The 14,072-nt window shown below is 44.0% G+C and overlaps 1 protein-coding gene across 1 annotated transcript; it reads left to right on the top strand.

Annotated features, from left to right (window-relative positions):
* Window positions 1–300: 300 nt before the first annotated feature.
* Window positions 301–13,644, top strand: LOC136656032 (alcohol dehydrogenase class-3). The gene is made up of 9 exons (XM_066632855.1): window positions 301–401; window positions 4,258–4,359; window positions 4,898–5,039; window positions 6,678–6,765; window positions 7,625–7,844; window positions 9,583–9,843; window positions 11,383–11,518; window positions 12,293–12,431; window positions 13,338–13,644. Exons 1-9 carry the CDS (start codon window positions 390–392, stop codon window positions 13,360–13,362), a joined length of 1,125 nt encoding a protein of 374 aa, XP_066488952.1. The 5' UTR covers window positions 301–389; the 3' UTR covers window positions 13,363–13,644.
* The last annotated feature ends 428 nt before the right edge of the window (window positions 13,645–14,072 follow it).

Genomic DNA, 14,072 nt, shown 5'->3' with positions numbered 1-14,072 from the left:
TCCACTCAGAAGTAAGTCTCCCTGTAGTCAGTGCGTCTTACTCCCAGGTGAGCGTAGCTACAGGATTGCAGCAAATGGGTGGCCAGGAGAAGACCACAGGCTTCTCCCATCGCTGGCTGACTTGGACATGTGATGACTTCTGCGATGAACCAGGATCACGCAGGATGGGGCCAGGAACCCCGCGGAGGACGCCCCAGAAGCTGCTCCTCTGAGAACTCCTTGCAGGCTCCTCCCGCCCCGACACGGGCAGCAGCGCACGCATCATTCCTGCCTCGCCCGACCCCTTGGGAGGTGCCTCGGAGGCGCAGCGCAGCGCATGCCCTGACCGTCCCCGGGGCTCCTCGGTTGGCTACAGCGGCGCTCCGGAGGGCGGGCGAGCAGCGGAGCAGATGGCCAGCGGGGTAAGAGTCGGGGCCGCCCCGGGGCCGGGCGAGAGGCAGCCACACCAGGGGCGCGGGGCAAGGCAGCAACGCGTGTGGCTGCTGCGTTCTCCTGCAGCGCCGGCCTGGGCGTGCTTACTCGGGAGTAAGCTCCACGGAGTTCGGGGGGGGGGCTTACTCCCAGGTCAGTGTGCATGCAGGTAAAAGTAATCGGAGGTGAAGCCAGGCTTAGAGGCCACGCATGCTCCATTCCTGTGCAGTGCAGTGCCTTGGGCCAGTGTTTCTCGACCAGTGGTAGAGGTACCTCCAGTGGCAGTTGAGGTGCTGTCTGGTGGTACCCCGGACCATCTGTCGAGACCAGGAACGCGACACGACAAGTCCATGCTCGGAAAAGCCTTCCCTTCCACCCCGAGCCTCTTCCTGGTGTTTGCCACATCGCATCTGGCATCCCAACCCAAAGTAACTGGCCAGTTACTCTTGGTGGTACTTCAGATAGGTGGACCATGTGAAGTGGTATGGTGGAGGGCAAGCATTGACAAACACTGCCATAGGCCATCAAAGGTCCCGAAAGAATGCCTTCTTCTGAGATGGAAGAGTTTCTAATTTCAGATTTGGGGCCTCCCTTTGTTCTTGATAGAAACACACTCTGTCTAAGCTCAGAAGCACTCTTGTTTCAGTTTGTTCACGTCATCACAAGCTGAGCTTTGTCGTTCAAAACAGGCGGGGGAGGAGGTGGGCTCCTTAAGCACTGTTTTTTTCCAAGCACATTGCTGTGCAGCCAGACAACAGCCTGTGCAGTTTATTATGTTTCGGTGATGTTGATCTGAGCGAAGAGGCAGGCTTTCTTTTTGCAGCCTGTATTGCTGTGGACCCCTTGGGGGGTGGGAGGAGGAGAAGATGGAGCTGGCAATTGCGGCTCAGCCTTGGATGAATGCATTGTGTGTGTAGAGGAGAACAGAAGCGCCTCCCCTCGTGGATCCACCTCTCCTGGCACCACCACTGCTTGCCCTAGTTACTAGGTCCTTTCTGTTGTATTCATGTGACCACTTCTAGGTCATTCTCTCCCCCCCCCCCCCGTTCCAATCCTAACAAAGATTAAATGCACACATGGCATGCCTGTGGTGTAAATATATCTTTCGATTTCTTGTGTGGTCGCTGCTGATCACATTGGCAGCTTCAGTTCCTAAAAGTAGTTTGCAACTTGCACTTTTGCTGCAGGTAGAAAAGCAAAGCAAAACTGGCATGGTTTTTTTTTTTTTTTTTAAGGATTCTGCCAAAGTAGTCTTGGGAATTCATCACTATTCTTGGTAGAAGGAATAACATGCATTGAGCACTATCTTAGCATAATCTTCTAGTGACTGAATGGAAGTGAGCCTGTGACCATTTGTCAAGCTGGAAGTTATTTGCAGGTAGAACTATATGCAGGTGGAAAAGTCACTTTTGGGCAAAAAATAAAAAAGGCCTTTGTGAACTCTGCGCTTGTAAATCAGTCAAATATTCAACTGTCCTAAGTGGTACCTTTTGTGAAACATGTGAATATAAATTCAAGAGCCCAATTTCAAACAGCTGTGTGGTGCTTCCTTGAAGTAACTGTCCATGTAGAGCAGGGGTCTCCAAACTTTTTGGCCAGAGGGCCGCATCAAATATCTGGCGTGGTATGGAGGGCTGGAAAAAAAATTTAAATATAAAATTTAAATAAATGAATTAGAGATGGAACTTAGATGAATGAATAAATGAATGAATGGACTCATTCATTCAACCTCTCTGGCCCTCGGAACACTCTCCAGACACAATCAGAGCACAGTTCTGGTCTTGTTCAGTTGAGTGGGCCAGAGGCTTTCAGGGGACAAGAGGTTGGCCACGAGCCGGAAAGAGGCTTGCTGTGGACAGCATCTGGCCCCCCCAGCCGGGATTTGGAGACCCCTGATGTAGAGGCTGCCCTGTGGCAAGATGTTCAACCTTGCTGGAAGTTTTCAAATCAGCACTTCAGCTTATTCTGATTTGAGGAGAACAATTTTTGTAGTTTATATTCACAGATCACCATCTCCTATCTATGAACAACAGAAGGTAATCTGTGAAGCTGTGTTTCAGGTGAATAAGGACACTTTGTGAAGTGTCCTCATTTACTTGAAAAGTAGCATTAAATAGCTTGAAAACAGCATTCAACTTGCATAAGTTTTAAAACCAGCATACGCTTTGTGCTGAAGCTGAAACATGACATTCAGGAAGTCCAATTCCGCACGGCATACCTCTTGTAAAATGTTTCTTTTTAATCTGTTTTCAAACTCCTTTTATCCATAGTATGTTCACAGTTCACTTGCACCAGTTCCCTTGGACACCAGTTTATTTAACAAAATAAAGGTGAACAAAAGGTGAACAAAATTGCAAACTGTCAATATTTTACTTGGCGTCAGATTTCCTTGAACCTTGTACCCTGAGAAATGGAACAGTTTAGGGATGGTGAGCTTTTTCTTGCAAATATTTCCTTTTCCCCACATTGTTTTTACATTAATTTTTAAAAACGTTCTTATGTTTTGTATTATTACAAATACAACTTAGTGTCTTAAATATATATAATGCATCTCTGGCGCGAATGTTCCTACTGAATAAAAGACCATCTGAATGAACTGCTTCCTTTTCTGCTGTTCATTTTCTGCTTCCTTTCTTGCACTTCTACATAACTAGTCAATTAGGACAAAGTGCGGCATAGCCAAATATTTCATCTTAGCACTCAGCAACATGGTTGGCTTGGGGGGGGGGAAGTTTGTCCTTCAGTATTTTACACAGGATTGCAATGTACCTTTTACAAAGGATTGCAATGTGCCCTTAAGTCCTTGTTTATATTTTTGCCCGGCCCATACCTATACACCTTTGTTCCCTGCTGTGTAGATGCAACACTGGACAGCAGTGGTTTAATTTTGGTTTTGATCATGTTTGCCCAGTAAGTTGTTGCCATTGGGGAATATCTGACATATGTTGTACAATTCACTTAGCATGTGGTGGAGAACATGGATAGTGAAAAGTGTTTCTTCCCCTCCCATAATAATGTGGGCAACCAATGAAATTGATTCAGGACAGATTGGAGAAAGTAGTTCTACATACAGTACATGGTTTATGATGCTGTAGTGCTTGCTGCTGTGGGATGTGGTGATGCCACTCACTTAAACAGCTTTAAAAGAGACAAATTCATGGAGGAATGTTCTGTCACTGGCTATTAGTCATGGTGGCAGAATACCAGTGCTTGGTAGGGAGCAACAATGGGGACTTTCATTCCGTACTGATGAGTAATGTTGTCCAAGGTGATAGCTGTGGGTATTGGGTTAAATTTTCAAGTGATAAATCCAGATAAATGAAAGGCTGTGTCCATCACCATTCCCCCCCCCCCAAATGTCTGCATAAGCTTCATAACCAGAAAGTCCATTGTGAGCCTTCCCGTTCTGACTGGATTTCTCTAAATCAGGGGTTTCAGTGTTTTTCTTTTCAAGGCAAAATTAAATTGACATCTATGGTCTTTACGTCTTGTGATAGCACTTCTAGAAGACCCTTGCTGCCCTGTTTGTAGGGCAACTGTCTGTAGTAATGAACTGTCTGTCCCTCTTCCTTTGCCAGCTCTGCCTAGAAATAGAGCCACAGAACCTGAAGAGTTTTTCAGTGATTTTTAATCGCTGTGCTCCAAACTCTCCTGGCACAATTATGGACCTTCCATGGCACACTGGTTGAAAGTTGCTCCTCTGTGGTTTCTGCTGTGGGTAGGCTTCAGCTGTTATTTTGAAACCTGAGATTGTTTCCAGGATCAAATAACTGTGAACTTCAGCGAACAAAAATGCAGTTATATGAGCTTAGTGTGCAATAATGGAACTCTTTCTTTCTGATTTAGGTTATCAGATGTAAGGCAGCTGTTGCCTGGGAGGCAGGTAAGCCACTCTCCATTGAGGAGGTAGAAGTGGCACCTCCAAAAGCTCATGAAGTTCGTATCAAGGTAATCAAATCATTGTTATTGCTTATTTATACATAGTGGTGAGTTTTTCATAAAACAAAAAAAAAATCTTTTAAAAATATTATTTCTAAGGATTTTAGTTCTAATTCAGATGAGGGCATGCTGAGAAAATTGATTGGGATTATTCTTCTTTGATGCTAAATTTAGAAATAGCAAGACTGTTGCAAGCTTCTAATGAGTAGTGTATTCTTCATGGTCCTTCTCTTTAGCAAACTGATTAAAAAGTTTAGTCTAGCGTGTTCTGTGTGTTTCACACACATTACCTCAATGATTCTTGCAACAATTTGTCACACAACCCAGTGCTCGTATCATTACATTGCAGATGGGCTGCAATGGACGAAAGGTAGCAGCTTACCTATGGCCACCTAGGAATTCCATTGCTTGAAGAGAGACTTGAACCAGAGACTTCCAGCTCATGCCCTTAGCCAGCTCTGAAGTCCAAACATGTTAATGAAATGTCCAGAAGTGCCATCTTAAATCCCCTCTGAGTTCATTCAGGTGGTTATTATTGTCTTCATAGATCATTGCCACTGCAGTGTGTCACACGGATGCCTACACATTGAGTGGGGCTGACCCTGAAGGTTTGTTCCCTGTCATCCTCGGTCATGAAGGAGCGGGGATTGTGGAGAGTGTCGGGGAAGGGGTGACTAAATTTAAACCAGGTAGGAAGATTCTATTTCATGTCAAGTGTGTCTTGGTTTCAGTGGCTACCTTATTTGATGTAAACTGAGATTGTTGAAAGTGGTTCTAAATGTCTGCCACGGAGTAGTTGGACCCACAGTTTCCTTGCAGAGTCCATACTCGTATCCATAAGTCCTATACTGAAATGGAGTTGTGAATACTTTTCACTCTTCTTCTTGTCAGAGAGAAATGGGCAGGGGAAAGGAGGCCTGCCAGCAGTTTCAGATCTTCTGAAACTGCAGTACAGGTGGCGCCTCTTTATTTGCGGGTTCAACACCCATAGATTTGACTCAGCAACGGGTGCCAGACCCATGCTGGAGTGCCTCATCTGAACTCCTGGACGTGACTGGAAGCTACTTCTGATTGCGTCCTCTACAGACCTCAGAAAACCCCCCATGGAGGCGACAGAAAGGCACTTCAGGTTTTGAACACCTCTGGGGGGCTTTCTGAGGCCCGGAGAGGCTGCACTTGGCCTCCACAGGCCTTGGAACACCTCCAGATGCAACTGGGAGGTGCTCTGGTCACATCTGGGTCACATCCTCTGATGGCCCCACCTGTATCCAAGGGTTTTGGTATCCACAGGGGCGTCCAGGAATGGGTAGCGTTATATTTCTGAATAGTTCAGTGACTGGCAGCTGCAATGTTTTCTTGAGTCACATCTGCCCAGTTTGTGTTTGTATGGAAGGTCTTTTAGCAAACATGGAATTAGGGTGTTCTGTGTTTCCCAGGTGAAAAGCCATCAGCAATGTACTCTCTCGTGTTTGGGTGACATCATGCCTTTGTCATGTAACCTCAGAGACAATGCTGTGCAATAATCACCTGAAGAGCCATCTTCCACATCAGAATAGTCAGGCAATTTCCCATAAGGCACATGGTGGAATTAGGCCCACAGATCGGCAACTGGACAGTGGCTATGTACTTTAGCAGTCTAGCTCTCCTTTGTGAGTGCTTGAAGGGTCATCTGGAAGAGGAATAATCACACAGACACCTAATGCAGTATCAAGAGATTATCCTAATCTTGTAGGAAGTTGGTGGCGTAGCTGGAGGGGGGTCGGAGCTGCCAGTCGGGGGGGGGAAGCCTCAGCAAGGTGGGCAAGCGGTCCCTTCCTTCAGAGCCATTCCCAGTGGGGGGGGGGGACGGAGCCATACGGCTCTGCCCCCCCCTCCAGCTACACCACCGTACGGAGTACATAATATGGTTTGGCATTTATACAGCACACTTAAGAATGTAAAGCACCACACAAGTCTCTGTCATTCTTATAACAGCCCGGTAATAGTCTTGCAGGCCAGCATTATTAGCTGAAACCACTAGAGAAGGAAAGAACCACAAGAGTCCCAGCTGAGCTTCAGGAGGTGCAGCTTTTCACATTCTTGCCATGCTGGGAAGAGCTGTTCTTTCTGAAATACAACTACCAAAAGACTCAGGAGCTGCTAACAGTGTGCTATCCCTGCACCCACATGTGTGTCTTTGCTTTTTATTTGTTGCATCCTAGTGTAGAGCACAGTGATGTCACTGCATCAGTTACTTTGTTAATATTTTGTTGCTCTCTGTGCATCTTAGTGTAACGTGCTCTGCTTTGACCAGTTAGCCATAGAAAGCAACTGTTTGTGTTTTTCAGGAGACACAGTTATCCCTTTATATATCCCACAATGTGGAGAGTGTAAGTTTTGCTTAAACCCGAAGACTAATCTCTGCCAGAAAATAAGGTAGGTATGCTCCCCCACTTACTTTCTTGTACAGGGCAAGAACGCTTGGTGTACCCAATGGCCAGGGGTCCATATAGCCAGCAGCACACACCAGTCACTTGGGGCAAAATGTAGCTTTCCTGAGCCCTTTGTATATCAGTCCCCCTCAGTGACCCACTGGTGCCTTTTAAAGGATGTGGTATAGCTGTTTCTTGTCTGACTGCTTGTCTATCACTGGACAAGAAAATAACTTTGGACTTGAGGTTTGCTTCTAATCAGTAATTTGGAGAAGTGTGTGTGATGTTAGACTCATGGTTGTGCCATTCCTCTTTGAGGTTCAGGTCAGGGGCTTCCACGGTCCCTGCAGGTTGAGTTTCTCCCTTCATCCTTCTATTTGTATTTAGTTCAGTTGAGTTTGCCTTTTGGTAGGTGGTGGGTGTTTTCCTTCATAGTTTTTCTTGCAGATGTAATTTACTTCAAGAGCTTCTTTTGAGACGGAGAAGGAAGCTTGGTTGGCTCAACCTATAGAGTTAGGGGGAGTTAACTACTGTCTGCTCTCCTGTCAATTATTCAGAAAGGGACTTAGCATCAAGCCCAACATTCCTTTTTCCCTACTCACAGCCATATTCTGGATTTTTCCAAACTAGGGACCAACATTTGCCCTGTCTGTGATGGACAGTGCGAGCAGCTCATGCCAGATAAAGTTGCCCATAAGCAAACACAAGTATGCTGTGTATGCTTAACATTCTTAACTTTCTGGCACATTCACCAACTCGGTAACTCCAAGGTGCCAGAAAATCTTTTGTGTAGCTCTGACTTTATGTGATATCTAAATAAATGTGCCTGGCATAATTATGACTGTTTTGGTTTTCTTCTAAAGAGTCAGCCAAGGAAAAGGACTGATGCCAGATGGCACCAGCAGGTTCACATGCAAAGGGAAGCAGGTTCTCCACTTCATGGGGACGAGCACTTTCTCAGAGTACACAGTCGTTGCAGACATTTCTGTGGCTAAAGTAGATGCCTCAGCTCCCTTGGACAAAATCTGCCTGCTGGGTTGTGGCGTTTCTACAGGCTACGGTGCAGCCATCAACACTGCAAAGGTAAGGTGCTTGACTTCCTGCTGACATTTCTTTCTCTCATGAACACTGAGCCTGCAACCTGGTGGCTGAAACTGTAAGGTGGAGCCCATTCTCTTTTTTTTTTACCCCTTATACCTTAACCACCAAATGACACACTACAGGTATAACCTAAATATCCACGGATTTTTCACCTGTGGTTTTATCTCAACGCAATGAGAAGGGCCCTTTAAATTAAGGGGGAAAAGTAGTTTAGCCTCCTTAATGTGAGAGAGGGCAGCCAGCAGACAATCCATCAATCATTCTCTCTTCAGGCACTTAGAACAGCTTTAGTCAGAGGCAAGTGACCCTCCCTTCCCCCAACATGTGAAAGAATGCAAAGTGATTATCACCTCCTCTTTGCATTCTATCCCTGCATGTGTGAAGCCTTTCTAAGTGTCTCCAAAGAGAATGATTGATTGCCTGCCTGATGCCTTTGTCCTGCATTACAAAGGTCAGCAAGGCTGTTTTTAAATCAGTGAGCACATTGGTTTTTTAAATGGATTTCCTTTAATGCAATTTTTGGCATCCATGTGGGTTAAGGGAACTCAAGCATCCATTTGGCATCCATGTGGGTTAAGGGAACCGAGACTCAACCTGTACATGCAGTAAAGCTTTCTTGAAGGCTGCAAACAAAAGCAGGAAAGAGGTACTGCTCACTGTTTTCCTTTATGATCATTTGTCTGCTCATACGTATTTTTCCATATTGGGAGGAGACAATTTTGAATGGGCAAACAGCCAAAATCTCCCCCCATCAGCTTTTTTTTGATACTGCAAGAATGGGGAAAGATGCATTTGTGTGTTTTCTGTGGTTCTTCCCCAGTCTCTTCCTCAGTTTAGTCCCAGACCTACTTGCATAGTGTCTTGCATATGCCCATTTTTGGGGTGGAAAGGGATTCAGCGATACAGAGTTCTTTTGGGAACATGTGCTGCCTGATCACCCCATTATGTCATTGTTTCTAACTGTCTTTGCTGTGCAGATTGACGGAAGGATGTAGCTCATCGATATCCTACATAGACTGCATTAAGGTGCAGGCTGTGCTCTCAGGTTTCTCAGCTAGTTGATGAGGAGGTTTACCTCTCTTCTGTTCACTCACTTTTTTTCCCTGCTCCAATAACATTTGTGTATAGCAGGAGTCTCCGAACTTTTCAATATGAGGGCCAAATTGTATATTTTACACATTTTTGCAGGCAAAAAAAAAATCTGTTTTATGAATGAATGAATGAAATTTAAATGAATGAATAAGTTTTACTTGGAGCTTTTTTGTAATCAGCATGTTATGATTCAGAACAAAAGAGAAATGTGACAATTACAAGGAAACAATGCCATGCTTAAACTGAGAAATGATATATACTGAAATAAAAATGTCAAACATTAGTAAATGCTCTTACAAAAAAAAAAATCAAGTTGCTGTGGGCTGGATAAAATCTTGTAGCAGACTAGATGTGGCCCCCAGGCCATAGTTTGGAGACACCATAATAGGTATGATTAAGAGCCAGGGGCCAGGTGATGTGACAGGAAGAGAAAGGTCAGTAGCTGTCTATTATGCGTTGTGTTACTGATAGCAAATAAGAACAGGCTAATTCAGTTTAACAAACCTTTTTCAAGAGTCCTAACAATCTCTAGTTCCAAACTACCATCTGTAACCTTTCAGTTTATGAACTTTTCCTCTTTTTAGCAACTTTCTTCTCAGTGTGATTTAATAGTCTTCTTATCTTTTAGGTGGAACCTGGTTCGACCTGTGCCATCTTTGGCTTGGGTGGAGTTGGGCTCGCAGTAATCATGGGCTGTAAAGTGGCTGGTGCCTCTCGGATCATTGGTATTGACCTCAACAAAGACAAATTTGCAAAAGCAAATGAATTTGGGGCCACAGAGTGCATCAGCCCTGAGGATTTCAAGAAGCCTATTCAGGAAGCCCTTGTTGAATTGACAGATGGCGGAGTAGACTACTCATTTGAATGTATCGGCAATGTTGGTGTCATGGTAAGTGTGTATTCATGCCAATACTGGTAAAATAGGTTAAGTTTGGTTTATAGAATATTAGGGGTTGATATTAATGAAGTTGTTCCAGCTGAAGAATTAAGAGGTTGACATAAGTCTCAACAAACCCACAATTTGGGGTGTTTTAATTTTTAATTTAACTTCAAATTAATGACCAGGTGAACAATAAATAGCTGGGCTGTATTGTGGCTCCACTTATTGTAGATGGAATTCACCATTCCATAAAGAAACATAGTGACTTGTAGATGAGGCCCAGTTCATGCATGCTAAGGCATAGTGGTTGCTATCTTAAATCTAGCTTTGTGGAGACTGGTCCACAAAACTTGCCATGCACGTGACTCATCTGGAAGTTTTTGCACCACCATTGCAAGTTGAAAATGGGGGGGGGGGGTGTCGTGGAAGGATGGCAGTAGCATAATGCAAATCTCCATAGCTGTGTAGCAAGTAGCTGCTTTGTTCAAGGATACTAAAGTACACCCTCAATATGGTCTCCTGCAATGGGTTCTTTCGGCCCAAACCAAACATGGAACTGCTCTGTGGGAAAATACATCCATGAGGGGAAATTTGCATGGGATTTGTAATCACACATTCACTGCAATCCAGGGCTTTCTTCAAGGCAAAAGTTGTGCTTAGCATTTTGCATTTATCCCCTGAAAGGGATGGGAATTTCTCTGAGTGCTTCCTCTTCTGAGGCCAGTAAATGTTCTTCTCTTGCCAGTGACAGCAAGTCTCACATGCTGTTTGTTTTTTGTGTAAACATTCACAGGACTGACCCGCTCACCCCAGGAGCAAGCTAATAGCCAATCCTGGGCTTCCAAAGAAGCAAATATAGGATTGTGCCCCCAAAAAGGCATGCTCCTTTCACCACTTCCCCACACCTATTCTCGGAGAAGCAGACAAAGATGTTCCCTTTCTCACTCTCGTTTGTACCCTGCCACTATGCAATTTTGGCTGCAATCCTATATGCACTTATAGGAGTAAGTTGAATGCAGTGGGACTTACCCTATGTATACCTACTAAGTACTATAAACAGAAGGGCTCTGCCAGCAGCCAGTCTAGGATCTAGGAAATTGTCTCACCTACCACACTCATGGATACTGAAACCACACATTCAGAAACCCACATGGAAGAATCCAGATGCACTGATCAGGTGGCAAAAAGATGCTTTGATATTCAGAGGCATGAACACCCTAACATGCCCTCAATCTGTGGAAAATTCCCATTCCCATGTGGATTTCTGTATATGTGCTTTGAGCCTTAGATGACTCTGAGGCTCACAAAGGAGGCAGTGGCCATCTTCAGTCGTTGAACCCTGGCCTTTGGCAATTGGAGTTAGAATATTTCTGTACATTAACTTGTATTATATTTAACTATCATATCTATTAATATTAATCTAATCATCTGGGACTTGGTTTCAAGGAAGTAGCAACCAATGGTTTCTAATATAATTCCTTCTAACATGTTGGTTACTGGAGTGTTTCTTTTGTATCATGCTCTCATTTCTGTTTTCCACTGCTACAGAGAGCAGCCTTGGAAGCATGTCACAAAGGGTGGGGAGTCAGCGTGATAGTTGGTGTTGCTGCTGCTGGTCAAGAGATTGCCACCCGTCCGTTCCAGCTGGTCACCGGACGGACTTGGAAAGGCACTGCCTTTGGAGGTATAACTCTTCTGGGATGCTGGTTTTAAATATCTTGCATGACTCAGTAAAAGGGAAGAGTAGTTTTGTTCTTTTTATCCCTGTACAAAAAACTGGCAATTGTTAAGAATAAGAGAGTCCTGGGGTACTTTAAATGGCTTGCAATAACTTTCACAGACTACAGCCCACTTTGTCAGAGATGTTGAGAAGTAACAGACATGTTCATTGCAGTCTCTTCCTATACTGCATTAGGGGATATTGTATATTTTAAGCATTCCTGATATTTGCTCTTCAACATTGGGAGATCTCCAGAAGAGAATCTACAACTTTCCCAAGTATGCTTTTTCTAGTGGTAATTTTATCCTAACTCGCATTAGGTCCTGCAAGGAGAATAACATTCTCCATCCTTATATCTGCTGCACTTCTACTGCACTTATTGCATTTTACAACTTATAAGTTGTGGGGGAGATCTGTGCACAGGGAACCCCAGCGTTGCCATATAGTTATGAAATTTGAAACATGATAAGCTTCTAACATGCAGGGACATCCCAATTTTTCTTTTCCCTTTCGTATCAGCCCCCCCCCCCCAATAGTAGGAAGAAAGATTGCAGGAGTTCTGAAGAATCCTCAGTAAGGCATAACTTTCAGGTTTGCTGTGATAGAAAACTTCTCTGGGTGGAACTCTTTGAGGGACAGACATGAATAAATTATTTTTGTGAACCCTAAAATAGAAATTCCTCTACCTTGACCTGATGATAAATTCAGTAGAAAATAACAGTTTCGCTTTTCCATCAGGTTGGAAGAGTGTGGAGAGTGTCCCCAAACTGGTGACTGAATACATGTCTAAAAAGATAAAAGTGGATGAATTTGTGACTCATACCCTACCTTTTGATGAAATTAATGAGGCTTTTGAACTCATGCATACTGGCAAGAGGTGGGTGTTTCTACTTGCTATTGTCAAGAGCATACATGTCAATGTTGTACTGACTTAAGTTTTTGTATCTTCTTAGTGGTGTTTTAAAAAAATCCAAAAGCTGGTAAGGTTTTTATGGACCGTTTTGCTTTCACAAAATTTGGTATGATGTCTTTACAGCTGAAATCCTATACACACTAGCTGGGAGTAAGCCCCATCAAACATAGGGGGTTTACTTCTGAGTAAACATGCATAGGATTGCACTGCAAGATTACTGTGATAGACATACAGGCATGGGGGGGCAATGCAGGATTTTGAAAAAAATACCAAAGTGAAGTGTGTTTCTCACAAAACATATGAAACTGTTTTTGATATTGTAATTCCTTGAAAGTATTTGTGCTAGCATAGATGTCTTGCTGTTCCCCCCCCCCCACACACACACACACAATTCTGTGAGGTATTTGGAGAAGGAATAGTCACAGTCCAAATGGAAGGCAATTACACATTTGAACCCAGATTTCCTTTGTCCAAGCTTCACAACTCTACTATACAGGTGTGTGTCACATAACAGGGATACATTCTCTAATCCCTGTTGTTATGCAACTAGGTTGTTAAGTGAACATTCAGCCCAATCTAGTGCCTTTGTGTAAACATAATCCCTGCAAGAAACTAGCTGGCTGTACAGGCTACTGGAGATAGATTGCTGCCTCTCTGTTGTGTAAACAGACACTCTGCTGCAGGCTATGGGAGTTCTGACTGCCTCATTAAGAGCTTCTTTGTTGTGCTTTGACCAGTTAGTGGTCCCTTAAGTGGAAGGTTGTCAAGCAGCAGAGGCCTGTAATTGTTTGCTTATTTGATGAGTAGATATCCTAATGTCTTGGCAGTACAAACCAAATTAACCACTTGAGTTTCTCTTCTGATTTGTAGCATCAGGACTGTTCTAAAGTTTTAAGACATCTGAAGAAGGAATTCAGCCGCTGATGTATGCAGCACTGCAAAGTTATTCAGTGTGCGCTTCGTAGTAACATGGAATTGGAGAAAAGGGTGCAGTTAGAATCAAGCTGGAAAGAGAATCCGCTTTGGAAAACCTTTTCCACTCGTCTACATCTGATCTTGTATGTAAACCAGGTCTGTTTACAAAAATAAGCAACTGCCAGCTGCTCATTTCTGATTTTATTGTACCACTAAGTGCCAGAATCTGAACACCAGTCAATAAACCTTGTTTCAAACTAAACTGCCCTTATTTACACTTTTAAGTTTCCTGCTTGTTGAAAAACACAGGCTGCCTCAAAGAGAAACTTGTGGTTACAATGGGTGTGTGGCGGTTACATTCCTTTTTTAAAACCAGTGCGTGTCATGTACCACAAAGATTACTACATTGAATACAATACAGCAGACAGCTGGGGCAGAAGACAGCACCAGGGATAGTCTTTTATAAAATCAAGTTTTGTGTGAGTTGTAAGAATGCGTGGTTACTGTTTTGATGAAGCTGCTTGGCAAACCACAGTGTCTCTAGCTGAGATGATAACTCGGTAGGCGTGGCTATACCTGTTGCAGAAGGCTTAATAGAACCGAAGTGTCCCAGGGCTCAGTGGCACCATAACCCAGGTCTTTTCAAACTGGTGGGTTGCGACACCCCACCCTGAACGACCTGGCCTCTGC

The sequence above is a fragment of the Tiliqua scincoides genome, chromosome 6 (genome assembly GCF_035046505.1).
Source record: "Tiliqua scincoides isolate rTilSci1 chromosome 6, rTilSci1.hap2, whole genome shotgun sequence".
NCBI classification, from domain to species: domain Eukaryota; kingdom Metazoa; phylum Chordata; class Lepidosauria; order Squamata; family Scincidae; genus Tiliqua; species Tiliqua scincoides.
Note: the sequence above shows the minus strand (reverse complement) of the source record. Positions and strands in the feature narration are given on the sequence as shown.

Coding starts and splice junctions, on each gene's coding strand:
- LOC136656032 (XM_066632855.1), top strand. Junction 7,845..9,582: donor CAGCCATCAACACTGCAAAG/GTAAGGTGCTTG, acceptor CTTATCTTTTAG/GTGGAACCTGGTTCGACCTG. Junction 9,844..11,382: donor TCGGCAATGTTGGTGTCATG/GTAAGTGTGTAT, acceptor CCACTGCTACAG/AGAGCAGCCTTGGAAGCATG.